The 27,414-nt window shown below is 34.5% G+C and overlaps 2 protein-coding genes across 2 annotated transcripts; one reads left to right on the top strand and one right to left on the bottom strand.

Annotated features, from left to right (window-relative positions):
• The first annotated feature begins 21,032 nt into the window (after nt 1-21,032).
• Nucleotides 21,033-23,706, top strand: LOC115988577. The gene is made up of 3 exons (XM_031112145.1): nt 21,033-22,093; nt 22,324-22,866; nt 23,360-23,706. The coding sequence occupies exons 1-3, from the start codon at nt 21,197-21,199 to the stop codon at nt 23,459-23,461; spliced, it is 1,542 nt and encodes a 513-aa protein (XP_030968005.1). The 5' UTR covers nt 21,033-21,196; the 3' UTR covers nt 23,462-23,706.
• A 28-nt stretch (nt 23,707-23,734) lies between these two features.
• On the bottom strand, nt 23,735-24,907 carry LOC115988604. The gene is made up of 2 exons (XM_031112170.1): nt 24,536-24,907; nt 23,735-24,106 (listed from the first exon to the last, which is right to left on the bottom strand). Exons 1-2 carry the CDS (start codon nt 24,795-24,797, stop codon nt 23,877-23,879), a joined length of 492 nt encoding a protein of 163 aa, XP_030968030.1. The 5' UTR covers nt 24,798-24,907; the 3' UTR covers nt 23,735-23,876.
• Between the last annotated feature and the right edge of the window lie 2,507 nt (nt 24,908-27,414).

The following is a 27,414-nucleotide window of genomic DNA, read 5'->3' on the forward strand; positions in this document are numbered from 1 at the left end:
TTCAAAATAATAATTAAAAAAAAAAAGCAACCCATAGTCTCTACCATCATGAGCATAACCCAAATCCACAGCGAGCACACCCACGGCAGAAAACAGCAAGCACACCCACAACGAGCACACCACAGCAGCAAACAGCGAGAAAACCCACAGCAAACCCACACCACTCAAATCATAAGACGCAATCTATAACCCCTTCAATCCATTGCCAAAAAATTGAGAGAGAGTGTGTCTAAGAAAGAATAGAGAAGAACCGCCTTTGTAATAACCAGATTCAAGCTAACGGGATTCTGTGGATTACTCTTTTTCCACTTGCGCTATGGTGTCTATGGAAGCATAAAAACAGAGTAGTTTTCAACAACTCTGTTAGTAATCCTAACCTCCATGCTGCATGTATTAATATGGCTAGAGAATATTATTATTGCGTGGGGAAGGGGCAGCAACTAAAGAGACATATTGTGACTCCTATTTGTTGGCGCAAACCTGAACAAGGATGGTTCAAACTTAATTCTGATGGGGCTTCTCAAGGCAACCCGAGAAAGGCTGGGGGTGGAGGTCTCATTCGGGATCATCAGGGGATGTGGATCAAGGGATATATGAGGAGAATAGGTGTGGCGTCGAGCTTTGCTGCTGAGTGCTGGGCCTTGAGGGACGGGTTGCTACTTGCAATTCAATTGGGCATTAAATATTTAGCTGTTAAACTTGATGCACTCACTGTTGCTAAACTTGTATCTAACAATTCAACATCTAATAGATCATACTCCCTTATTCTAAATGATTGCAGGTTCCTCCTGAGACAGTTTCATCGCTTCAAGGTCAGCCATACCTTTAGAGAGGCAAACCGATGTGTTGACTTTCTTGCTCGTGCTGGCTGCTCACTGGATGAGGATTTTGTTGTATTAGATTTACCATCTAGTAATGTATTACTTAATATGTTAAGTTCAGATGCTACTGGTTTGTACTCTTTAAGGCTCACAGCCACAACTTCGCCATTTATGGCTTCTTAGTTTAATATATATATTCCTCTTAACCCAAAAAAAAAAAAAAAAAAAAAAAAAAAAAAAAAAAAGAATAAAGAAGAACGAAGATAGAGAGAAGAAACAGTGAAGAGTCAGACGAAGAGGCAGAAAAGAAGAAAAGAATAAGAGAAAAGAGGGAGTGGAGAGAGAAAAAAATATTATTTTATTTATACATATTAGCTACAGCAAGTTCTAAATACCCATACTTATTGTAGCTAGGATGGAAAAAAATATAAGTTTACATACCCGGATGTGGGGGGCTTTTACGGCTTTAGTGGGTAAAATAGTAACAGGGGGTTTTTACATCCTCCGATTCTAATGCTTTAAAGTTATATTCAATTTGCATCAACAGCCCATCCGTCTATATTTTCCATTAAATGCTGCATAAACTAGGGACAGAGGGTTGGTTGATATAAACATAATATAATTTCAGGATGTAAAATTCAAAAACCCCGCAAACTTTAGAGGTTTAGTTTGTACTTTATCCTTTTTGTATGAGTGTAGCCACGTGTAGCTTTGTTAGGTTTGTATTTATTTTTAGGAGTCAATCCCAAAACTTAACATCGGAAGACCGATTGTTGTTGACGCACCTCAAAATAACTCAATTGTATAAGAGAAACCAAGCCCAAAATCTTAGAAGCTAAACATGTGTAATAAGTGAGCTTAGGGGTTGTCAATGGGCCAAGTCGGCCCATTTTTACTTGGCCCGTGAGCACTATGGGTTAGGCATAGTGGCCTATTAACTAGTCAACAAATTAGGTCAAGCTGGGCTAAAAGAGAAAGCCCATAAGCAATGCCAATTTTATCTTTAGCGAGCTGGACTATTAGATTGGGCCTAATGGGCTACCTATGGGCTTGTGTTAGCATCTTATTTTATTATTTTTTTATAAGGAAAGAATCAATTTTATTTAAAGGAAAGAATCAAAGAATTTAAACTTAATTCAAATTTTTTACGATCAAATCTATTTAATTTTTGTTTTGTTGATGGAAACCAATTTTATTTTTTTATTAAGGCTTTAAATGGTTTTTAATTTTTATCTTTAATAAAAAAAAATGTCAAATGGTTAAATAATTAAAGTAGCTAGACTACTAGAAAAATATATATTTAGTAAACTAAGTTTAACACAATCATTTTAAGTATTTCAGTGGTTGGGGGAGTTCTCTTAAGAAATTCCCACATAATGTCGCAAGATTAATCTTTTATACTCATCCTATATGTTTTTGTTATGAATTTTGAGTTATTAACCGCCCATTAGCCCAGTGGACCACTGGGGTACTGGGTTAGGCCATGGACAATGGGCTATTTGGTGACCCCTATGAGCTTTGATTCTAGTAACTCCAAAAGCACAAAAAATTCAAAACTATCAAGTTACTAATAGTAAATAAAAAAGTGTTAGTGATGGGTTTAAATGAGAATCAATAAAAACTTACCAACTCAATTATAATGAAAACTATTTTATAAAAACTTGCTAACTCAATTAAAAAAAATACACACGCATGTTTCTACTTAGTAAGCAACGGAACACATTCATAGTATTGCCAATAAAACTTGAATTATTTCCAGTTGAACAAGAAAATGGCATGAAAGCAAAATCATGCAAATTTGCTCTTCTTCTAATTTTATATATAGAGTTAGACATATGATTGGGATTTTTTTTATGGCTCTAAAATATTAAACTCCTCATTTTTTACATTGAATTAACTAACTTAATATAAAAATTAAAAAAAAAAATTAATTGGACACATGGCACAAATTAGACTCCAATTAAAATCTAACTTGGATTCTAATAGAATTTTTAATGTGCTTTAACTTAGGTTCATTTTTTAAGTTAGGTCGAATCTCACTCGATTGAAAAATGTTATTTTGGTGATTGAAAAATGTATAAATCTCATATATATATATATATATATATATATATATAGACAAAGCTGAGAGAAAATTCAATTAGATTTCAAATTAGAATCTAATTTTACGCAACATCTCCCATCTAAACTAAGCTTTAAAATTTTTGTGCTTAAGTGAGTTAATTCAGTGTTAAAGTTAGATTTCAATTAGAATTAAATTTTGCGCCACATGTTCCACCTAATTTAAGTTTTTTAATTTTTGTACCAAGTGAGTTAATTTAGTGTAGAAAACAAGGAGTCCAATATAAATAAACCATAACAAACCCTAATCATATGTCTAACTCTATATATAAATTAGCTTGTAACCTCATGCATATATATTGATACACTTAAAGATATACAATTGTGGGGCCCAAACGATTTATGGGCCAGGCCCATCTACCCGGGGAGAATCCAAAGGCCCAAGCCAAGGAGGGCTATGGCCCAAGCTCGACAAGATAGCCTATGGATACCGCCGGGGAGAACCCGAAGGTCCAAGCCAAGGAGGGCTATGGCCCAAGCTCGACAAGATAGCCTTTGGATACCGCCGAGGGCAGTTCAGTCCTCGGCAGACCCAAAGTCCCCCCTGAAAGAGGGGTAAAAACGGTATAGGACTGAAACTTGGAAGAAAGATCTAAAATATCCAGGGAAAGCTACCCTTACTGCCATTCAATGCTCTGAACCTGACAGAGCCGCACTCTTTGGCTTTTACAACCACCCCCAACGACTTTGAATATGGGTTGATGGGACAAGTATCAATCTTGGAAAGGTTGACCCTATACGTGGACGAAGGACAATGAACGCAGGCAAATATAAAAGGAAAAATAAGTAACCTAAAGAAGAGGCTGGGAAAAATGGCCAAAAACCAGAGCCTCCCAGCCCACCTCCAGGAGAAAGACTCCATGGGTGAAGATAACCTAGACACGTACGAATACCACGAAAAACCCACCGCCTGGTGACTAAGGCCTAGCCTTCTAAACCCACGCTCTACAAATGATATTGTTTTGGGCCTTTTTACGTGCGAACCCCACACTGCTACGGTTCGTTACTAATCGTGTCCTTACAATTGGCGGCGTCTGTGGGGAAGGCTTGTGTGTTGGTATAGGAGGTGGGTCGATAGAGTTTCTTTGTTATTTCTAACCGTTGGTTATAGAGTTCTAGTATAAAGTTCTGCTAGGGGCTACGTTTCTTGACTAGGGGCTTGGCTGAGGAGCTAATTCCCTTAAAGTCAAGGTCCCCCGTAAAGAGCAAACTAGGCACTTGGTAGCGTTAATCGTATGGATAAACTCTAGGGGCTTGGCTGAGGAGCTAACTCCCCTAAAGCCAAGATCCCACACGAAGAGAAAACTAGGTTTTGGACAGAACCAAGGTATTGCATGGTCCACGGACTCAAGCCTCTGGGGAAACCAACTACTTGGATGAGGAAAACTAGGTTTTGGACAGAACCAAGGCATTGCATAGTCCTCGGACTCAAGCCTATGGGAAAACCAACTACCTAGATGTGGAAAACTAAGTTTTGGACAGAACCAAGGCATTGCATAGTCCTCGGACTCAAGCCTCTGGGGAAACCAACTACTTGGATGAGGAAAACTAGGTTTTGGACAGAACCAAGGCATTACATAGTCCTCGGACTCAAGCCTATGAGAAAACCAACTACCTAGATGTGAAAAACTAGGTTTTGGACAGAACCAAGGCATTGCATGGTCCACGAACTCAAGCCTCTGGGGAAACCAACTACTTGGATGAGGAAAACTAGGTTTTGGACAGAACCAAGGCATTGCATAGTCCTCGGACTCAAGCCTCTGGGGAAACCAACTACTTGGATGAGGAAACTAGGTTTTGGACAGAACCAAGGCATTGCATAGTCCTCGGAACTCAAGCCTATGGGGAAACCAACTACCTGGAGGTTTAACAGAACCAAGGCATTGCATAGTCTCCCGGACTCAAGCCTCTGGGAAACCAACTAACTTGGATGAGAAAACTAGGTTTGGACAGAACCAAGCATTGCATAGTCCTCCGGCTCAAGCCCTATGGGAAAAACCAACTACCTGGATGTGGAAAACTAGTTTTGGACAGAACTAGAGCATTGCATAAGTCCTCGGAACCAGGCCTATGGGGAAACCAACTACTTGGAGAAGGAAAACTAGGTTTTGGACAGATCAAGGCATGCATGGTCCACGGACTCAAAACCTCTGGGGAAACCAACTACTGGAGAGAAACTAGGTTGGCACCAGAACCCAAGGCATTGCATGGTCCACGGACTCAAGCCTCTGGGGAAAACCAAACTCTTAGATAGGAAACTAGGTTTTGGACAAACCAAGGCATGCATAGTCCCTGACTCAAGCCTCTTGGGGAATACCAACTTACTTGGATGAGGAAAAAATAGGTTTTGGTAACAGAACCAAGGCATGCAATGTCCCACCGGACCCAAGCCTATGGGAAAATCCAACTACCTAAGATGTGAAAACTAGGTTTGGGAATAAAAACAAAAAAAAAAAAAATAAAAGAACCAAGGCATTGCATAAGTCCGGGACTCAAGCCTATGGGAAAACCAACTACCTGGATGTGGAAAACTAGATTTTGGACAGAACCAAGGCATTGCATGGTCCACGGACTCAAGCCTATGGGAAAACCAACTACCTGGATGTGGAAAACTAGGTTTTGGACAGAACCAAGGCCTTGCATGGTCCTCGGACCTAAGCCTATGGGGAAACCAACTATTTAAAAAAAAACTATGGCACATAAACCTCAAAATCCACCCGAAGAGAACTCCTCGTTAACAGTTGGGTTAATCCCTTAATTGCACGGATTCCCCGGTCTACCTTCGGATCCCCAGTACCAAAGGGGTTGATGCGATACGGTGCAATATATTACCCAAAAGCACAATCAAGGTCCCTCGCTACTCGGCTACCCTCTCGAACGAATTATTTAGAGTTTATCGCTCTCGGACAGTGGTCTAGCATGCATCGCGCAGCACTCGGCGGTTATCCCGGTTAGTTCCAAGAGTTTAATTTATTGAGGATTACCCTTCTTATACTTGATAATATTTGTGAGTTTAAACCAGTAGGAATCTGTGTTAAGGCATTTTTCTGTCCGGAATATCATTAAGGGCAAGCTTACATTTAATATTCATGCACCAAATAGTTGTTGCAGAGAAGAAAAGTATGTATAAAGAAATAAACACATCTTTTATTAAGGCAAAGGAACAGTACAGTGTACAATGAAAAGCTGAAACAAGCTTACATTAAAGCTAACTACGTAAGTAAAGGAAAATACAAGAAAATGAAGATAAAGCCGAGGAGGTAGCACAGAGAAGAGGTTGGCTACTTCTTTGAGACCTTATTCATCCTTAATGCTTTTGCACGCCCATAACTCAGGCAGCAAAAGAACCTAACTTGAGCCTCACACTGCTGAAGGAAAAGTGCAGGGAGCCGGAAGTTGAGGAGCCTTCACCAAAAATTTGCCTGCAACAAGGCAGAGGCGCTGATGGCGGAGAATCTTTCTTCTGACACACCAAAATTCTGGCATGAACAGAACCTGCTTCGGATTTTGACTAAAAGGGGGGGAAACACCCTTTCCCCTCTGTCGAAACGGAATGTTCCCTTGAGTTTACGCCTCCTTTGCCCATACCTCACTACTTTGAGTCTCAGGAGGACACGGCGCCTCCGTGGCGGACAGAGTTCCTTTTCCCCAACCCCAGCCTCAAACATGATATACTAAGGGAGGAAACTGAAGGATTTGCGCGCAGGTAAGGCAACTTTCTCTCCTATTTATTTAAAAAGATAAGGTGGTGGCATTTAATTCACGTAGCGTCCCAAGGAACGCTACAGACAAAATGTCTCCGGCTCGATTTTCCACGCCATCTGCAACCATGAGATTAAAGGAGTCTCGTGAAGGCGCACCTCGAACACTGGGACGCCAAAAAGTACCGCGTGACCAAAGACTACGGAAATACCTCTTAATTTGTGGGCCCAGTAAACTCGCGGCCTAGGCCCGTTCTGCATAGGGGCCCAGGGACAGAACCAAGGCCTTGCATGGTCCTCGGACCCAAGCCTATGGGGAAACCAAGTACAAAAAGAAAAATTGCAAGTTTTGGACAGAACCAAGGCATTGCATGGTCCTCGGACCCAAGCCTATGGGGAAACCAAGTACAAAAAAGAAAAATTGCAAGTTTTGGACAGAACCAAGGCATTGCATGGTCCTCGGACTCAAGCCTATGGGGAAACCAAGTAAAAAAAAAAGAGAAAGAAAAATTACAAGTTTTATAACTGCTCGGATGGGAAGAGTCCCCGACTCAGATATTGTAAAATGTTAAGGCCAATAAAAGTGTTAGAATGATGATGGGGCACTCCACTATTCGGTAGCCTAAGGGGGCTGTTCATTTTTGCGGGTGATATGTCTTCGAATGATTACTTCCTACACCGCATAGAGCATCCAGTTCTAATCTCGGCATTATTTCGGGCAATTGCCGTTATTCATAGGTACGCATTGCTAGTTCAAGCAATTCTGTTAAAGTTGTGGTGACTTCTTTTTATTAGCAAGCATTTTGGCCTTAGTTGTCATCGATTCAAATGCTATATTATCGTGCTGAGCAGCGTTTGCAAATTTGTAAAAACATAGAGACAGAGCATGCGAAGTAAAATAACAACAATTTTTTATTAATATGAAAAAATTATTACAACGTACAAAGAAGGGCTCAAACAAGCCTATACAAAAGGTGAGCTGCCGAAGCAACACTAACATTCGCAGTACAGATAAGTAAACAGCCGGGTGTCTTTTAAACTCGTCTTCAAAGTCTCTCCAATTTCTGCCTCAGTATTGCTTATGTCGAAAGAAGAACCTTCTTTGGAAAAAGATGAAGGAGAAGGAAGAAGAATTTGAAGGAGAAGGAAGAAGAAGATGGAGGAGATGAATGAAGAAGATGGAGGACATGAGTAAAGAAGGAGGAGAAGAAGAGAGAAGAGATGAAAAGAAAGAAAAAGGAGCAAAAGAAGGAGAAAGAAAAGCACCAGGATGGAACTGGTGCTGGGAAGACTAAGAAAGGGAGGCAAAAGGAGGCGCCAGTGAACGAAGAGAGGAAGAAGCAGGGGCACTTAGTCCCTGCCTCGATCCTGACTCCCAACACACTGGAGTCATATTAGGTATGCTCATGAGAGCGCGGTTGGTACTGATGATGGGTGTTCTCGACTCAGTCACGCCGAAAGTTTGACGTGACGAGTCCCTGCTTCGGATTTTGGCTGAAAGGAAGGTAAGACGAATCTTAAGCCTCCCCCATCCTTGCCCTGACCGAGCCATTTCGAGCTTTATTAGAACATGACGCTTTGAGAAGGGGTATGGTTTCTTCATCATTTGTTATGGTGAATATACTGTGATTTAGTGTATAACTACTGGGTTAAGTAAACGCTTAGGGAGGCAAAGGGTTTCAGATCTCAGAAAAATAAAAGGGTCTCTGCACGAAAGTGATAGCCTCCTACTTGTCTTCTTATAGGAAGGGCAAAACGGAAAGCATTGAATTCGTTCAGGTTTCCAAAAGAATCTGAAAACGAAGAGGTGTCTGTTCCCTTTCTCCGCCTCGTCAGACGAACCGTCGAATGTAAATGAGTCTCGTAAAGGGAAGTCATTAAAAGCGTGTTTTGAATAATCAAACGACGAGAACGCGTCAGGAGTAAAATCAAAAAACGCCTTGTAGATCAGTATATTTCTTGGACAGACGGAAAACCGCCAGCATTAATGAAGGGCCGAGTTAAAGGAGCCATCATAAAAGCTCGGCATTACCAAAACCCCATTTCCAACCAAGAGGTTGGACAGCTGGGTTTTGAGGGGTTATTGTGGGGCCCAAACGATTTATGGGTCAGGCCCATCTACCCGGGGAGAATCCAAAGGCCCAAGCCAAGGAGGGCTATGGCCCAAGCTCGACAAGATAGCCTATGGATACCGCCGGGGAGAACCCGAAGGCCCAAGCCATGGAGGGCTATGGCCCAAGCTCGACAAGATAGCCTTTGGATACCGCCGAGGGCAGTTCAGTCCTCGGCAGACCCAAAGTCCCCCCTGAAAGAGGGGTAAAAACGGTATAGAACTGAAACTTGGAAGAAAGATCTAAAATATCCAGGGAAAACTGCCCTTACTGCCATTTAATGCTCTGAACCTGACAGAGCCGCACTCTTTGACTTTTACAACCACCCCCAACGACTTTGAATATGGGCTGATGGGACAAGTATCAATCTTGGAAAGGTTGACCCTATACGTGGACGAAGGACAATGAACGCAGGCAAATATAAAAGGAAAAATAAGTAACCTAAAGAAGAGGCTGGGAAAAATGGCCAAAAACCAGAGCCTCCCAGCCCACCTCCAGGAGAAAGACTCAATGGGTGAAGATAACCTAGACACGTACGAATACCACGAAAAACCCACCGCCTGGTGACTAAGGCCTAACCTTCTAAACCCACACTCTACAAATGATATTGTTTTGGGCCTTTTTACGTGCGAACCCCACACCGCTACGGTTCGTTACGAATCGTGTCCTTACAACAATAAGATGTATAATATAATTAATTCCTATATATATAATTTAAATATTATTGATAGTCATTTTTATATTTTGTTAACTCTTTAAAAAATTTTGTAAGGATATTATTAGGTATAAAATGTAAATTGTCCATATTTTTTTTTCTTTAAATTATTATGAAGCACTTTTTTTTTTAATAATTTTTTTACGATTCATTTATTCTATACTCTTTGATTTTTGTACTTAATAACTCACTTGGATGAATAATTATGATGTGATCCCACATTTTATTCTAAAATTAAGAAAAAAAACTCTTTAAAAATAAATAATATAGGACACATAGCGCAAAATTGGAACTCTAATTTGGAATTCTAATTTGAGTTTCTCTCAGTTTCACCTATTATTATACATACAGAAAAGATGAAAAAAGATTTTGAATGATTTTATATATATGAGCCATTTTTTGTGTAACTAAAAATAATTCAAATTTATAAGTTATTTATGTAATATACCATGATTATGTACGGTCCATTACTAGCTAGGTTATATGGAAAACTACAACACACACATAGACACACACATACCAAAGGTTTGAGAAAATTCAATTAGAATCAAAATTGGATTTTGCTTTTGTTAGCTTTCCATAAAAATTAAATTATTTATATTTTTTTGTTATTTTCCTTTAAACTATTAAGCATATTTTTTTATACTGTTTCTATTCAGATATTTTGTATGCGAAGATCTTGAACCTAAAAAAGTGTAATTGAGCTAAACGATCCCATACACCTATCCTTATTCAATTTGAGATATACTATTAGACCAATCTATTCTTTTTATTTTGTGTTGTATTTAGTAGAATTTCACGTACAATAATTGTGAATTGATATTTTATATGTAGTATCTAATTCTGATTTTCAAAATTATATAAATATATATATATATATATATATATATAACAGCAATATAATGAGAAACTTGGTGTAATTGATATTGTAGGGACATGTTTTGGAGCCCAAACCCAAAATGTAAAGGGATATTGGCCCAGTAAGCCTAATATAATAAATTTGTAGAGAGTGAGTTAGAGAACTAGGCCCTAATGAGTTGAACAACGGCCAGAATGGGTTTGAAAGATAATCAAACAAAAGCAAGAAGGATCGATCCAAATAAATTCACTCTTGGAACGGTCTGAGGAGGTAAGTTCTAATATAAATCAGTTGAACAGATTACTAATACAATTTTGATTGCTACCGTCCTTTTTCTCTCTATTTTCCGATCTCATTTCCATGAAGGGTCTCTTATATTATATAGTTCCCTTTTGATGATCTTGACCCTACACTTGTTAATCATTTAAGCCACTACTTGAGTGTTTGTCCCATCGGACATCCCCTCAGGCCTTCTGTGAGTTGAGGTAGCCAAAACAACACTGTTTAGGGGTCTTCTCCACATTAATGTAGCCAGTAAGTTAGCTGTAGAGAATTTAATGCGGTGGTAGCAGCTTTTCCCTTAGATATTTCTGAGCTCCCATTCTTCCAGTACATTCATAAGGCACGTCCCTCTCAATGGCATTTCTAGGAAGGTCATTTTGAGTGATAGAACATACATTCGATCCGTGCTTCGTTTATTCGAGGAGACAATCCTCCTGGGACCACCTTTCTCAACCTTTCCGCTTGCACGTTACTCATGGGACTCTGAATTTAACACCCTCACAACTGCTTATTCGTTCTCGGACCAATCAATGTTCTCAGTCAAAGTTCAAGGCCCAATATACAATTTTGGTCCCTTATCCCTACAAATATTATGAAAATTTTAAGGAAAAATCATTTTAATAACCCAAGCTAACATTAATAGCATCTCTTCAATTTATTATTCTTGTGTGTAACCACAAGTTACATATATATATATATATGCAATGCTTAGAGAAAGTCAAATTAAAATCCAATTTTGCATCATGTGTCTACATTTATGTTGGGACCACACCATAATTATCTTCCCAGGTGTTCAATTTAAAACTGAGAGAATATCCTATTAGATTCTCAATTGGATTTATAATTTTGTTCCACATGTCCCATTTAAGGTTTTCAATTTTTGTACCAAGTGAGTTATTGTGTTAATTTAATTTCTTAGTTTTGCTGCGATATTTATCACACATTGCAAAAATCAAGGAGTCAAATTTTTGTTTTTAATAAATGCAATGGATTTGGCGCTCATGTGTGTGTGTGTATAGCCAAAGCTTAGATAAAATTTAATTAGATTCTATAATTGAAGTCCAATTTTGCACCATATATCCTACATTATTTATTTTTAGAGAATTTTATTTCTTAATTTTAGAGTCAAATGTAGGACCACATCATAAATATTCATTCAAGCAAGTTATTAAGTACAAAAACCAAAGAGTCTACAATCAATGAATCGTTAAAAAAAAAAAAAAAAAAAAAAAAAAAAAAAAAAAAAAAAAAAATTGCTTCACAATATCAAATATTAAGAATTAATAAAAATTAAAAAATTAAAGGTTTGGCACCTCGATGTCAGCTCTTCGTCACCTAGAGTTGTAGTATGTTCCAAGGGTTGGGTTGTTCGCCCATTAAAGCAGTACGTGAGCTGAATTCAAAATGTCATGAGAGAGTACAAAAAAAATGGACAATTCACATTTTCTACCTAATAATATTCTTACAAGATTTTTGTTTTTTTTTTTAAATTAACAAAATATAAGAATGACTATATATCAATAGTATTTAAATTATATATTTAGGAATTATACTATGAGTCTTAATGTCTTTTAAGTATATCCATGCATATGCATTAGGTTACAAGGTAATTTATATATATATATATATATATATATAGCCAAAGTAAAGAGAAAATCCAATTAGATTTCAATTGGATTCTCAATTTTGTGCCACGTGTTGTGTAAAAATTGAAGAGTCAAATCCAATTAGATTCTAAATTAGATTTCAATTAGAGTCCAAATTCGTACCATGTGTCCATCTAATCCAATTAGATTTCAATTGGATTCTCAATTTTGCGCCACATGTCGTGTAAAAATTGAAGAGTTCAAATCTAATTAGATTTCAATTGAGTCCAAATTTGTGCCACGTGTCCATCCAATCTATATATATATATATATTAATAGCCAAAACTAAGAGAAAATCTAATTAGATTTCAATTGGATTCTCAATTTTGTGTCACGTGTCGTGTAAAAATCAAAAAGTTTAAATCTAATTAGATTCTAAATTAGATTTCAATTAAATTCCAAATTTGTGCCACGTGTCCATCTACATATACATATATATATATATATATATATATATATATATATAACCAATGCTTAGAGAAAATTTAATTAGATTCAAAATTGAATTTTGCTTTTGTTAGCTTTCCATATAAATTAAATTGTTTAGATTTTCACTGTTATTTTTTCTCTAAACTAATAAGCACTTTTTTTATACTCTTTCTATTTAGATATTTTGTATGCCAAGATCTTGAATGGAACAAATTATAATTGAACTAAATGATTCCATACACCTATCCTCATTTAATTTAGGAGATACTATTAAACCAATTTATTATTTTATTTTGTGTTGTATTTAGTAGAATTTCACGAACAGTAATTGTGAATTGATATTGTATATGTAGTATCCACTAGTGATTTTCAAAATTATATATATATATATAATAGTAGTGTAATGCGAAACATAGTGTAACCAATATCATGAAAATTGCAAGAAAAAACTATTTTAATACATTCAAATGTCCTGGTCGTACTAATATTCTATATGTTTTTATAACTCAAGCTAACATCAATAGTACCATTACAATTCATCATTCCCATGTGTAAGCATGGGTTACATACTAGTATATATTAATAGCCAAAGTTAAGAGAAAATTTAATTAGATTTCAATTGGATTCTCAATTTTGTGCCACGTGTCGTGTAAAAATCGAAGAGTTCAAATCTAATTAGGTTCTAAATTAGATGTCAATTAGAGTCCAAATTTGTGCCACATGTCCATCTAATCTATATCTATATATTACTAAAAACTAAAGCGTAGTATTTAATGTTGCTACGCTTAGGTTGAGCCACATCAGCAGTCATGTCATTACCAATTTTTTTCCTAAATTTGTCCTACAATTTAAAATTTGTTTTTCTAAATTTAAAAATCCTAATAAAAAGAAAATAATTCTCAACCTTATCTCTTTCATGATTACAATTTTAGAAATTCCCAACCCTATCTCTTTCACGGTTACAATTTTAGGCGGCAACCCTTTGTGTTCCACAGTTACAATTTCAAATAGCAACTCTTTGTGTTCCATGGTTACAATCTCAAATGGCAACCCTTCAGCTTCCTAACGCCAAATTTGGCTTTCTAACTCCTTCATCTCTTCCTCTCCTCACACTATATTAAAACTGAAAATCTTATCTATCTATATATAATATAAAACACCACTCCTTATTGTTTGCAATTCAATATTGTTGCTGACAGTCCAATATCACTTTTCTTCTAATGTATGCATAAGTTTAGTTTCCATGTATAATATATTTTAGATTGTGTTTGCAAGGATCGTGGAGCTAATGTTTGCATCAATTTCAAGATGGAGGATTTTGTTATAAGGGTGAAGGAAGAATTTGGTGGAAAAGGTATTTTCTCTAATATTAAAACCTTACTTTTCTTCAACTACGAATTAGTGAAACTAAAGAATATGATTATTATTTTGTTAAGTGGACATTTTCATAGGGAGGTTTTTGTTATTGTCAAGGAAGTTAGTAAGTTATTTCCTTTTTCAAGGCATATAAGCTACACTTTTGGGAGTATCTAGGGTACCATGGAAAAGAAAGAACATTGCTAAGGGCCTGAAAACAACTTTTTGTTGCTCTTTGGGGCCATGTCTAACTTTGCTTGAGCTGAAAAATGATACTACATCATACAAAAATACTATCCCTCTGCAGAATGTACAACAATATAGAGATACAACCATATATAGTAATGAAGATTTCCATCCATAAAAAGTGGAAGCATACAAGCATAAACAAATTATTTTTGTATTTATTTGTATGTGAGTTTTTGTTGTTATATTATTGCAATTTTAATGTGGAAATTGTTATATGAACCTATGAAATAATCATCAAATTACTATTAACCTTGATTTATTTGTTCATATATACTCTAGAGATAACATATATAATATTATATCATGTTAATATGAAATTAATTGACATTTTTTGATTTATTAGTACTTAATAAAGAAAACAAATATGTATAATTTATTAAAATAAAATTGCCAAACTTTCCCGTGCATAGCATGGGTTAGCGACTAATCTATATATAAATATATATATATATATATATCTAAAAGCTGAATCGTAGCATTTATTGTTGCTATGCTTCAGTTGAGCCATATCATCGCCATATCACAAAGTTTTTTTTTTTCTTCCTTTTTTTTGGGTTTCCACTTCACACATTCTCTTTAATTAATCCCATTTTCTCCCTCTCAACTCATCATCTTCCCATCAAACAAACAGCTAATCTTTATTCTATTATTGACTTTCCCATCCAAATTGCTTTCATTTCAGCAATCAATCCTTCTCTCTCTCTCTCTGTGACTTATCATCTCCTTATAAAGAAAAACAGCTTTTCTCTCCATCAAAACATTCAATTGCCTCCCTTTGGATTTAAAACCCACCGATTTAATTTTTTATATATAGATTTTGAAGGTCTATTTGAGGTCACCAAATTACAACTAGAATTGGAAAATCTATTTGAGGTCAGTTTTTCTTTTTTTTTTCCCTTGAACTTCTTTGCTTTTTTGCTGCAATTTTTATGGTTTGTAGTTTGTATTGCTTTCTTTCCACCCCATAAGTCACCAAATTACAATTAGAATTGGAAATTCTATTTGAGGTCAATTTCTCTTTTTCTTGCCTTCAACTTCTTTGCTTTTCTATTGCAATTTTTATGGTTTACAGTTTGTATTGAATTTTCTATTCCTGAGTTGTCAATACCATGTTTCTTTTTTCTCTTTTTCAATTTTCAATTGATAGTCTATTTCTTTGTATTCATGTTCACAATTTTTCTTTACATAATCGCGTTTTACCCATTAAATTTTTTTGTATCTAAAGATTTGGAATGCATTTTTTTGTTTGAGTACATGACCATTTTCCTCCCATTTGTTTATTTTATTTTCTGAATGGCTTTGTAATTTTTTTTAATTAAATACTATATAGATTCTTGCTAATTTTCTTTTAATCTCATCTAAATTTATGCTAATTTCTAACTTCTTAGGATAACTTGGAAGAGGAAACAAAATATTATGATTGATAGGTATGGACCGTATGATCCTCTTTTTCTTTGTATTTGGGATTATAACTTAGCTTTATATGGTTATTTTCATTATTTTTTTTGAAAAATTACGATGTAAAGGTTTGTACTGGATTTTCTTTTCCAGGGTTGTAAATACCATGCTTCCTTTTTTCTTTTTCCTTTTTTTTTTTTTAATTTTCAATTGATAGTCTATTTCTTTGTATTCATGTTTACAGTTTTTCTTTACATAATTGCATTTTACCCATTAAAATTGTTTGTCTAAATAATTGGAATGCGTTTTATTGATTTAGTACATGATCATTTGCCTCCCATTTGTTTATTTTATTTTCTAAATGGCTTTGTAATTTTTAAATTAAATACTACATAAATTCTTGCTAATGTTCTTTTAATCTCATCTATATCTATGCTAATTTCTAACTTCTTAGTTCTTAGGATAACTTGGAAGAGAAAACAAAATATTATGATCAATAGGTATGGACCATATGGTGTTCCTCTTTTTCTTTGTATTTGGAAGTATAATTTAGCTTTATATGGTTATTTTCATATTTTTTTTTTTTGACAAACTATGATGTAAATTACATTATCATAAGTCAGAAATACTAAAGTTTTTTTTTTTTCATATATAAAAAAGATCTAATCTCTAATTCTTACCATTTATCTTCTAAAAAAAATCTTACAATTTAAAATTTTTAAGGAAATAAATTTTGGACGCTTACAATGTTTAACCATTGCATCCATTTTATGACTGTGGACATGCACGCAGTATTGATTTATGTTTTCCATGGTAATACTAATGTTCATTACTTTGGAATTAAAAAATTCTCTCAATTGAAGCATATACCTCGGTGTGATCTCATTCTTAAGAAATCCTGCAACTTAATTTAATCATGCTAACCAATATATAAAAACAAATAGAATGATTTTGTACGGTCCAACATGAATTAAATCATATTACCTTAGTTAGCACAATTAAACTTATTTGATTCTCAAAAAAAAAAAAAAAAACTTATCTAACTCTTGAGAGGAAAAAAAAAACTTAAACTTATTTCTTATATCTTATTCTGAGTTCAATTTGGCTATGATATGTTGCGCTTCAATTCATCATACTCCTTAATTATACATAAATATGATAGAAATAATATTTAGATAAATACAACAGGAAATCAACTAGGAATTTTTTTTTTGTACTTAAGAAAAAAATTATTAAATGCATACTAAAAATTCCACTATTATAATAATTCTTAAATAATATGTACTTAAATATTCACTATTAGCTCTTTTAGATACGTAACCAATTTTTTTTCCCCTAAAGTGGGTATAATTTTCCTCTTGAATTATTCCTAAGAGGCCTATATTTATTTTTTTAGTAACTAAAAAAGTCTTTTTTTTAGGAGAGGGGGGTGGAAGTAACCTAAAAGGCAAGAGTTAAAACAATTAATTTCTACGTACAATTTCCCTTCTGGTATAATTGGGAGAAAAAGTCGTTCCCTACCTATATATTTCTTCTATCTAATTAAAAAAAAAAAAAAAAAATTCTCATTTATGAAGGAAAGTCTCAAATTTTTCATAAAATTATATGGTAGCCCAAAAGTCCCTTATTCAGACTTATTATTATGTTACCACATTGGATTTGATGAGCTTTTTTTATAAGAACATATATATATATATATATATATATACATTAACTATGCAATTTACCAGTTATAAATACATTTTTCAATTACCAAAACATACAAAGTCTCTTCCTCTTCCCTAATTTTCCCCTCTCTAAACACTTATGTATTGTATACATATTTTCCCCTACATAACTTTTATATTTATATATGTTCTCTTTTAATCTCTCTTAAAACCAACAAGCATAGTATTTGTGATGGAAATTTTTTTAATTATCACTACATGTTTGTTTTTGATATCTACTATCAAAGGTACCTCTCTCTCTCTCTCTCTCTCTCTCTCTCTCTCTCTCATATTTCGATTTCTCTATAATCTTGATCTTCTATTTGTTAAAATTTAGAAAATTTAGAAATTGTGTTTGACTTCATCTTGCTAGGTTCTTTTTCATGATCATTGGTTTATTTGTTGTGAGTTGGCCTAAAGCTAAAGACTTGGGAGATATCAAACAAGATACAGTTGCTACATGAAAATTATAGAAATCAAGAGTATTAATATATACAAAAACAAATATGGACATATATAAAAAAATTATACCATGAATACGTTTGCTTTCCCCTACCCCTTTTATGTTATTTATTTATTGACTAAGGTCAACTACACATTTAACTTCCTTAGTTTTCACATTTTTCAAATTGTATGGAAATGAAAAATAGAAATCAGTATATGCTTTAGGGAGAAAATTTTTTGTAATAGCTGATTCTCATATATAAGTTTAGTGATTATGAAAATATAAATTGTTATAACTTTGTTTAATAGTTCTTATGTGATAAAGTGGAAACAAAGTTTGAATAAATTTCTCATTAACTTCTCAAAAAATGCAAAATAATGTTAGCTTTCATATGAAACATTCAAAATTCATTTTTATGTTCTAATAAAAATTATATATTTTCCATTTTTTAATTGTGTTATGTTTTGATGCATATCTCACTATATTATAATGCATTACAAATATTGTCATATATAATAATTGAAAGTAAAATGCAACATGTTTCCTTGCCAAAAAAAATATATTTATACAAAAAATCAAGATATAGACTTCATTACTTGCATAAAATATATTATATATATTACAATTTAATCACATTATTGTGTGATGAGTTTGGGACTATTACTTATAATTCTCAACTACTATTCTCATTCTTTACTTGGCAAAAAAGAATATAACGTTCCTGCGCATTGCACTGGTTTGCTACTAGTTTTTTTAATTTTTGAAACAAGTGAATTATTGGATACAAAAACCAAAGAGTCTAAAATCCGATTAAATTTTAAATCATATATGTAAGTACTCACAAATTAAAGGCCCAAACTCACTTAGATCAGTAGTACATTGTCCTTCAAACCAAGCCCAAACAATAGAATTTGTGAAGAGAGTGAGAAAATAATTCAAGTGCAATTCTAAGCTAAGATCAAGTCTAAGGCCGAAGGGCCCAGAGTAATAGATAAGCGTAAAGTAAATAACAATTGAGGATAATATCCTCCTCGGGTAGGTCTGAGGATCAATCTCTTGTATACATTTGGTTCAGGTTTGACACAAGATAATACCTTATTCTATTCCCTTTTTTATTGTTTCTTAGAGAAAATGTTCATCCCCTTTCTCAAATGGATCCCCTTCCTTTTATAGCCTTTTTCCATGCATCTTAGCCCTCCACTCTGACATCTCCAAGCATTTCTCAGGATACTTGTCCCATCAAGGCTTTGATGAAGGTGGTAGAAGGAGATGCTAACTGTGAAGTTACTATTCAAGAGTCATTTCCACATTAATGCAACTGATAAGGTTGGTGGGGGCATTAAATGCGGAGGTGGGTAGTATATCCTCCAGAAAGCTTCCTCCTATCATCCTTATTCAGGTTGCCATACCCTCTCCTCTCCTCAGGTCTTTAAGGGATATCAGTTGTCCTAATTCCCTTTCTCTCCTCGGGTAGGTGGAACTTTCGGAGCTTGCTAACCCCTCATTAACCTGGATTGTGAAGATTGTTCCTTTGTTGAGACTCCTCGGACCCAAATAATATACATATATATATATATATATATATATATGTTGAGAAACTATTAAATATTTTAGAAATGTATGGTTTTAAAAATATGTAAGCTAATACCATGTATAATTTGAAAATCTTCTCAAAAAAAATTATAAATTGAACCATGTAATTGTGATTATTTTTAATTGTACCCGTGCATATGCACATGATTACACACTAGTCTATAGGTCTATTTGGATACCGCTTATTGTTGAAAACTGAAAATACTGTAGCAAAATATTTTTTAAATGTGTGAATAGTGTCGAGGGACCTAGTTTTAGAGAAAAATTTGCTGAAATCCGTACTTACGAGTCTCGTGAATAGTGCACGGGACCTATACAAAAAACGCAGCCCATTCACAAATGTAAACGCATTTTGTATCCAAACTAACACTATTTATATAAATATATATATATATATATATTAATAGCCAAAACTCAGAGAAAATCCAATTATAATTTAATTGGATTCTCAATTTTGCGCCACGTGACCCTTTTAATTTTTAATTTTGTGCCAAGTGAATTATTTAGTGTAAAAATTAAAGAGTTTAAATCCAATTAGATTTTAAGTTGAATTTCAATTAGAGTCCAATTTTGCGCCATGTGTCCATTTATTTATTTTTTTTAATTTTTGTGGCAAGTGAATTATTAGGTAAAAAACCGAAGAGTTCAAATTCAATTCAATTCTAAATTTTATATATATAATGAGAAGCAATTACATATTTTACAAATGTAAGCTAATATAACTTATAATTTAAACATCTTCTAAAAAAAATGTATAATTCAAATCGTGTAATAGTGATTGCTTTTAATTATACTCATGTATATGTATAGAGTTACACACTAGTTAAACTAACGGTAATGTCCGTATCACATTACGAATCATATCTGTAATGCTTTGACCAAAAATACTAATATAGTGTTTGACTAGTTAAAAATCTAATGCTCAAGGTTAATTGTTTAAATAAAAAATTTAAGGATTACATTTGGATTTGACTGTCGCTGCATCTACATCTCAGACAAATGCACACAAGACATGAGCATCTCACACGACACACACATAAAGACGGAGTGACATCAAATAAGACACATGGTTAGCAAAAAGAATTGATTTTGAGACAGAGCAAGCAAAGAACACAAAATGAAAGAGAACTTGGATGATTGAAAACATCTTCATAAAGATTCACTACTTCTGTTAGAAAGAAATAAAATTATTGACCAGTGTTCAAAGCACCCCAACTTAAAACCCAAATCAAAAAATGAAAGAAGAAAATGCTTGAACAAGATGTCTATTAACAAACGCAAAAATAAAAAACAATCAAAATATTTGTCAAAAAATATAAATTGGGTAGAGGGTTTAACGTTAAGCCCTTAACAAAAGGGAGAAAGTTATATATATCCGGTTATATAGCCCATAAATAGGCAAAAAAATTAACAAACAACAAATCTACATTTTCTATCCTATATTTGTATAATAATAAAAACTGCAAGGAATGTGTTGTACAAAATCATATTCCAAATAGCAACCAATTCAAGGTTCATAACTTCATATGAATGCAAAAAACTAATGGCCTCAGATTAATCGCAATCACAGTTCACAAATCACAAGGCTTCCACAGTTCCACCTAAGATGCAAACTTCAACCATGTCTTTATGTTATCCGCATTCAAACTTTTGTTCCATTCCTTAACATACTTTAAATACCATGCCCCTCTCACCATCTCTTAGATCCGAACAATTCTCAACCCAACCTTTCTCCTCTCCTTGGCCACACCTTGAACTGAAAACATGGGAAGCAAGGACATCAAAGTTGAAGACACTGACAAAAAGTTTCCACATTGGTACCAAATGAGACCACAAATAGGCTTGAGAAACACCCTCATTTGGTTCTTCCTCATCGTCTCCATGCTCTACGTTATCTACTCCACTAATTTCATCCTCACCAGTGAACAACATAAATGTCCCACCTCTTTAGGTTCCTCCATAGAACAACATCTTCAAACGATCACCAACGCATCTTCCACCAATGAAAAAGACTTAAAAGATGAAGTCGTGCAACCTCTACTTCCACAAAAATCCCAAAGATATGACACTGAACTCAAACACATTGTTTTTGGGATAGCAGCCTCATCAAATTTATGGGAAAAGAGAAAGGAATACATAAAAGTATGGTGGAAGCCTAAGGTAACTAGAGGGGTGGTTTGGTTAGATAAAAAAGTGACAACTAGAATAAATGAAGGGCTACCGGAGATTCAGATCTCTGGGGATACTTCAAAATATAAGTACACAAACCGGCAGGGACAGAGATCAGCATTGAGAATTTCAAGAGTGGTTTCTGAGACATTGAGGCTTGGGTTTAAAGATGTTAGATGGTTTGTGATGGGTGATGATGACACGGTTTTTATGGTGGATAATGTTGTGAGGATACTTTCCAAGTATGATCATAGGCAGTTCTATTATATTGGGAGCTCATCAGAGAGTCATCTTCAGAATATATATTTCTCATATGCCATGGCCTATGGTGGGGGTGGATTTGCTATAAGCTATCCTCTGGCCAAGGAGTTGGCAAAGATGCAGGATCATTGCATTCAGCAGTACCCAGCTTTATATGGCAGTGATGACAGAATTCAGGCTTGCATGTCGGAGCTAGGAGTACCACTTACCAGGGAACCTGGCTTTCATCAGGTAATTAAGTCTCTTTTGAGTTTTGACAAAACCAGTGACTTCAAAATAATAGCTTCATTCTTTAAGCATTTAAAAGAGAACAAGGGGATTTCAGATCCACTTTCCTAATAGGAAAAGGTGCTAAAATAACAATGAATCATTGTTGCTTCAATTCATCAGTATATCGTTAAAAAAATGTCTAGTTTCTTTATTCTAGATTGTTTAACATTTGTATTTTTGTAATTATGCAGTATGATGTCTATGGAAACTTATTAGGCCTTTTAGGAGCCCATCCTGTCACTCCATTGGTGTCATTACACCACCTTGATGTGGTGGAACCAATATTTCCACGCATGACCCAAGTCAAAGCCCTCCAACATCTCACACAATCCATCCAGCTTGATTCAGCTAGTATAATGCAACAATCAATCTGCTATGACAAAAAACGATATTGGTCCATCTCCATCTCATGGGGTTATGCGGTTCAAATCTTAAGGGGAGTGATTTCTCCCAGAGAACTAGAGATGCCTACAAGAACCTTTCTCAATTGGTACAGAAAAGCTGATTATACAGCATATGCATTCAACACTAGGCCTGTGAGCAGGCATCCTTGTCAGAAGCCCTTCATTTATTACATGAGCACCTCTCGATATGATCCATCCAGGAAGCAAATAATTGGGATTTACTATCGCGATAAATCCCGGCCTCCTTACTGTCGGTGGAAAATGGAGTCACCAGAAAAAATTGATTCCATTGTAGTCATCAAAAGACCAGATCCTCTACGCTGGCAGAAGGTATTAGTGATTTCTTTTGCGTTCATTATCTAATGAAGCTTTTCACTCTAACCTGTAGGATCTGTTAATTAATTCTGTTTGATGTTGATCTATCATGTTTCAAAATATATATTATACATTAAAATTACATCAGAGGAAACAAGGAGCCACGGAAATACTTGGGTTTCCCATTTAGACAGTTACATGACACGAGAAATATGAAATTCTTTTCCATCAAATCCACCCATTGTAAGAATTTATTATAATAGGACATTTTCAAGGTGGGGGGGAAGATTCCTTCAGTAAGGCCAAGATAGGGGACAACATTTCAACGTTCCTTATTAGATGTGATTTTGATAATCTCTAAATTCTTCACTAGAATGAATTCTGAACACATTTTATTCACAATTTTCTGATACATGTCAAATACACCATCCAAACAATATCTGAGTTTCTGAGTCCCTCTATTTTAAGTTGATGCTATTACTAACTGGGTCACAAATGTCTTATGCAGTCACCAAGAAGAGATTGTTGTAGAGTTATGCCATCACAAAAGAGCTCAACAATGTACTTATGGGTAGACAATTGCCGTGAAGGCGAGATTAGTCAGTTTTAATAGCATCAAGGAACCTAAACTTGATCTCTCAGTGTTCTTATCTTCTTATTTGAAGATTTCTCAAAGGCAGATAAGCAATGGAATCAACGCTTTGGGTGTCAATCGGATCAGAGCTCAGCAGAGATTGATTTGCAAGCTCAAATCCCACCATTAAATCCACATATGAAAAGAACTTTTAAATCAACATCATTGATCATGAAATGAGTTAGCTACAATTAGCTATTTCTTGTTTTTTTTTTTTTTTTTTTTTTTTTTTTTTTTTTTTTTTTTTTTTCTTTTTATTTGTGTAATCTCGATACAGGAAAGTCAATGAGCAATGTTATATCCATATAATCCAGTCACAGAAAGCCTCTCCTAGTGAGAGAGGAAAAACATGCTGTGAAAATTTTCTTGTAATACTTCTTAGACTCTTAGCTCAAGCAAACATAATGCTGAAAGCAGCATCTCCCAGAATGGTTCTTAGGTCAGTTGTGCTCACCAGATGTGCTTCCGTCTCATTATTGCTTGTCAAATTCAGAGGAACTGAGGTGATTGGTGATGTAGCCACTGCCAGGATGGTGACATCAATATGAGTATCATTCCGAGTCACTGGTGTCTCAATTTGATGTGTAGCTGTAATTAAGCCATCCACTTTCACCAACTTTACTGCTTCCAAGCAAAGAAAAAAGAATGAAGTCTAATTAGGGATAACAATATGATATCTATTCTTGAAATCTTTATCCTAATGCTCCCAATGGATGCAGAGAACAGCAGAAAGAGGAAAGCTTTGATTTTCACAAAAATCAAAGCTTTGGAGAGCTTTAGAGAGCCATCTACCTCAAACAAGAAACACATCTTAAAAAAAAAAAAAATCTGCAATAAACTATCGTTTCCACAATACAAAATTCACAAAGTGACTTAATGATATATGATAAAGAAAAGAAAATTACAATAAAGAATCAACCCCATGTACCCAAAACAATAAACAAATCTAAAAATAACCCTAAACAAGAAAAAGCAAAGAAACAAATCCAAATGAAAATTGGGTTCTTGAAAATTTTTTTGTTTTATATATATTCGTTTTTTCAACCTTACCATGATAGGAGAACCACCAGAGCAGAAAGAAGCAAAGCAGAACAATAACTGGAATGGCATGGAGGACCCACTTGCTCGCAGACCAGGGCAGAAAAATCTTCTTCTTCTTCTTCTTGGTATCGAGATGAAGATCAGCCATGTCATCCATCTTTTTTGGTGGACACTGCTTCACTTGTACTGGCTGCTGCTGGCTCACGTTGATGACGCAGTGCTCATCACTTCCATGTGCTCTAGATGAGAATGAAGAGGATCTCTGCTGCATTTGAGAGAGAGAGATTGAGGTTTCTGTAATGGGGTTTGAGAGGGTTGGCGTGGGATTGTGAATTTGAAGCTGAAGGGTCTCTGATTTTGTGAGCTTATTATGGCTTGGGTTTAGACGTTTAGTTAGTTATACTTTCTTAACGCATTTTGGGCGGGAAAGTTCTTGCACGTGACAAAGAAAGATCGTTCAAGTAGACTTTTATATATATATATATATATATATAGGGGTGCACTTAATTAGAAAATTCTTCTTAGAAAAAGAATATTTTTAATAGACTATTTAAAAAAAGTTTTTATACTACTTTTATGAGAAATATAAAAAATTATATATATATATATATATATAGAGAGAGAGAGAGAGAGGGTCAGTTAACGTGTGCACCTAACTAGAAAATTCTTTTTTTTTAAAAAAGAATATTTTTAATAGACTATTTTAGAAAAAAAATTTATACTACTTTTATGAGAAATATAAAAAAAACTGTCAAAAAAGTCTTTTATTGAGAAAAATAAAGAAGTGAGTTGCTTTTTTCTTTCCTATAAAAAGTTTTTAAAAATATTTTCTAAACTAATCCTTTCAATAATTAGTTATAATTAGAGGGTGTGTATGGTTCGAGTTGGAGGGTTTTTTCAACCCAACCCATTATGGGAATTTTAAAAAGTTCAATTCAATCCAGTGACGGCTCCAGAAAATTATTTTAATTAGAGGGGGGGTCAGTTTTAACAACTTATTGGTCTTTGTAATTTTCTAATTATTGAAGTTTTTTAATATAGCATTAACTATTAAAAAGAAATTTTTTTGGGCGGTGCCCGCGAGGCGGGGGGGGGGGGGGGGCGGGGGTTCTATAGCAATAGACTATTAAGGATTCAACTCAATAATTCAATCAAAAATAATACGCCTTCGCTCCTTACTGTATCATACCCCATTGTCATTTTCCTTGTATCAAAAAAAGAAAAAGAAAAAAGATTTGTGTACCTTTCTCAAAATATAAATATCACTGATTATATCTTTATTATTAAGCTATTATTTGCAAATTAAATTAATGAACTTAATGTAATTTTTTAAATAAAATTCATAATAATATAAAATAATTAAATTGGTTATTCAAAAAAAAAATCAAATCTGATATTTTCTGTAAATAAAAAAACATGTAGGGATATTTGTTAGTTATGAAACTTCAAGTAAGCTTCCTTTAAACCATATACTCCACTCCTTATTAAAAAAAAAAAAAAAAGCTCTGCTCCCACCACCTACCCACATAATATCACATTTATTACTACTATTTTTTATTTCTAAATCTCATAAGTTATCTCACTTTTCAGTTTCCCTTCTCAAAGTTTCAAGTGTAGACGATGAAAAATAAAATTTCAGACTTAAGCTTCCTCTAGGGATTGTGAATTTTTGTTATCTTCTACTTCCTCTTCTTGTTTTTCTCCTCTTATGGTGTAGCTGTGCATCTTTTAATTTATTGTTGGATCTTCCCATCCTTTTTTTATCAGTTTTTAGTCTTAAGGTGGTCAAAATTTTATTTTAGGGGTTTCAAAAAATATTTTTTTTAAAGATATTATATTTAATTTTTTTTTTCATTTTCTTCAGGTCAGGGGGTTCATTTGAACCCCTTGCCTTTAACGTGGCGCCGCCACTAATTCAATCCAACCCATCACAAGGGTCCAACCTAACCCATAAGGATCCGGTTGGAACCATGGGCCATTGGACATTTTTTTTTAATAATAATAATTATTATTATTATTATTATTATTAAATTGAGTATTAGTATCAATGTAACTCCATAAAGGCAAACATCACTAATGACTAAATAGCAATAGAGAAAGTGAAGGCTAGACGAGGACAAACCTACAAAGCAAAAAGAAAGAGAGAAAGTGACACAGCAAGTTTAGGAAGATAGACAAAAAAGTAAATAACAAAATTGTATAATATATTTTTAAATATATATTAAATATAGTTGGGTCGGGTCAGGTTTGGCGGATTTGTGAATTTTATAACCCGAACCCAACCAAATTACTATAAAAAAAAATTCAAAACTCAACCCAACCCTTAGGTTGGATCAGGTCGGTTTTGGCGGGGTTGGTTGCACACCCCTAGTTACAATGAGAGAGGGTGGATTTGAACATTAGAAATCCACATTAGAACCCCAAGAGATGAAAATTGAGTTACAAAACCCTTGGTTCAGTCCAAGCGTGCTATGGGTAATAATCAATCTCTTCAAAATTAGAATGAGACAAATTATAAAAGGTCTGCTTAGTCATAATATTCATAAGATCTTATGTTCGAAATCTTTAGTCATCGTCAAGAGATTCCCCTCTGTAATTATTTATTGTATATGGGACAAGAGGCTACAATAGTCAGGCTCTTGACCCTACATAAGCCAAGCATTATGCACCGCCCAATCTTGAAATTCCGATTTTGATCTTGGTGTTGAGTCTCTGATGAGACCATCAGTTTTAAACTTTAAAGTCTAGCACAATGAAGATGTATAGGTCAAACCGTCAAAGTAGTTGCTGGGTAATGGTACATTACATGACATTGCAATGAGTCAAATATACCGAAAAATAAAAATAAAAAGACTTGGTGATATACTTCCATGGAGTATATTGGAATT

This window comes from Quercus lobata, chromosome 1, assembly GCF_001633185.2.
Source record: "Quercus lobata isolate SW786 chromosome 1, ValleyOak3.0 Primary Assembly, whole genome shotgun sequence".
NCBI classification, from domain to species: Eukaryota; Viridiplantae; Streptophyta; class Magnoliopsida; order Fagales; family Fagaceae; genus Quercus; species Quercus lobata.

What these genes read in the sequence shown, in the direction of transcription:
- LOC115988604 (XM_031112170.1), bottom strand. Translation starts at nt 24,797, where the DNA reads ATGCAGCAGAGATCCTCTTCATTCTCATCTAGAGCACATGGAAGTGAT. An exon ending in CTGGTGGTTCTCCTATCATG is followed by an intron (nt 24,107 to 24,535) that starts GTAAGGTTGAAA and finishes GCTTGGAAGCAG; the next exon opens with TAAAGTTGGTGAAAGTGGAT.
- LOC115988577 (XM_031112145.1), top strand. Translation starts at nt 21,197, where the DNA reads ATGGGAAGCAAGGACATCAAAGTTGAAGACACTGACAAAAAGTTTCCA. An exon ending in GGGAACCTGGCTTTCATCAG is followed by an intron (nt 22,094 to 22,323) that starts GTAATTAAGTCT and finishes GTAATTATGCAG; the next exon opens with TATGATGTCTATGGAAACTT. An exon ending in ATCCTCTACGCTGGCAGAAG is followed by an intron (nt 22,867 to 23,359) that starts GTATTAGTGATT and finishes TGTCTTATGCAG; the next exon opens with TCACCAAGAAGAGATTGTTG.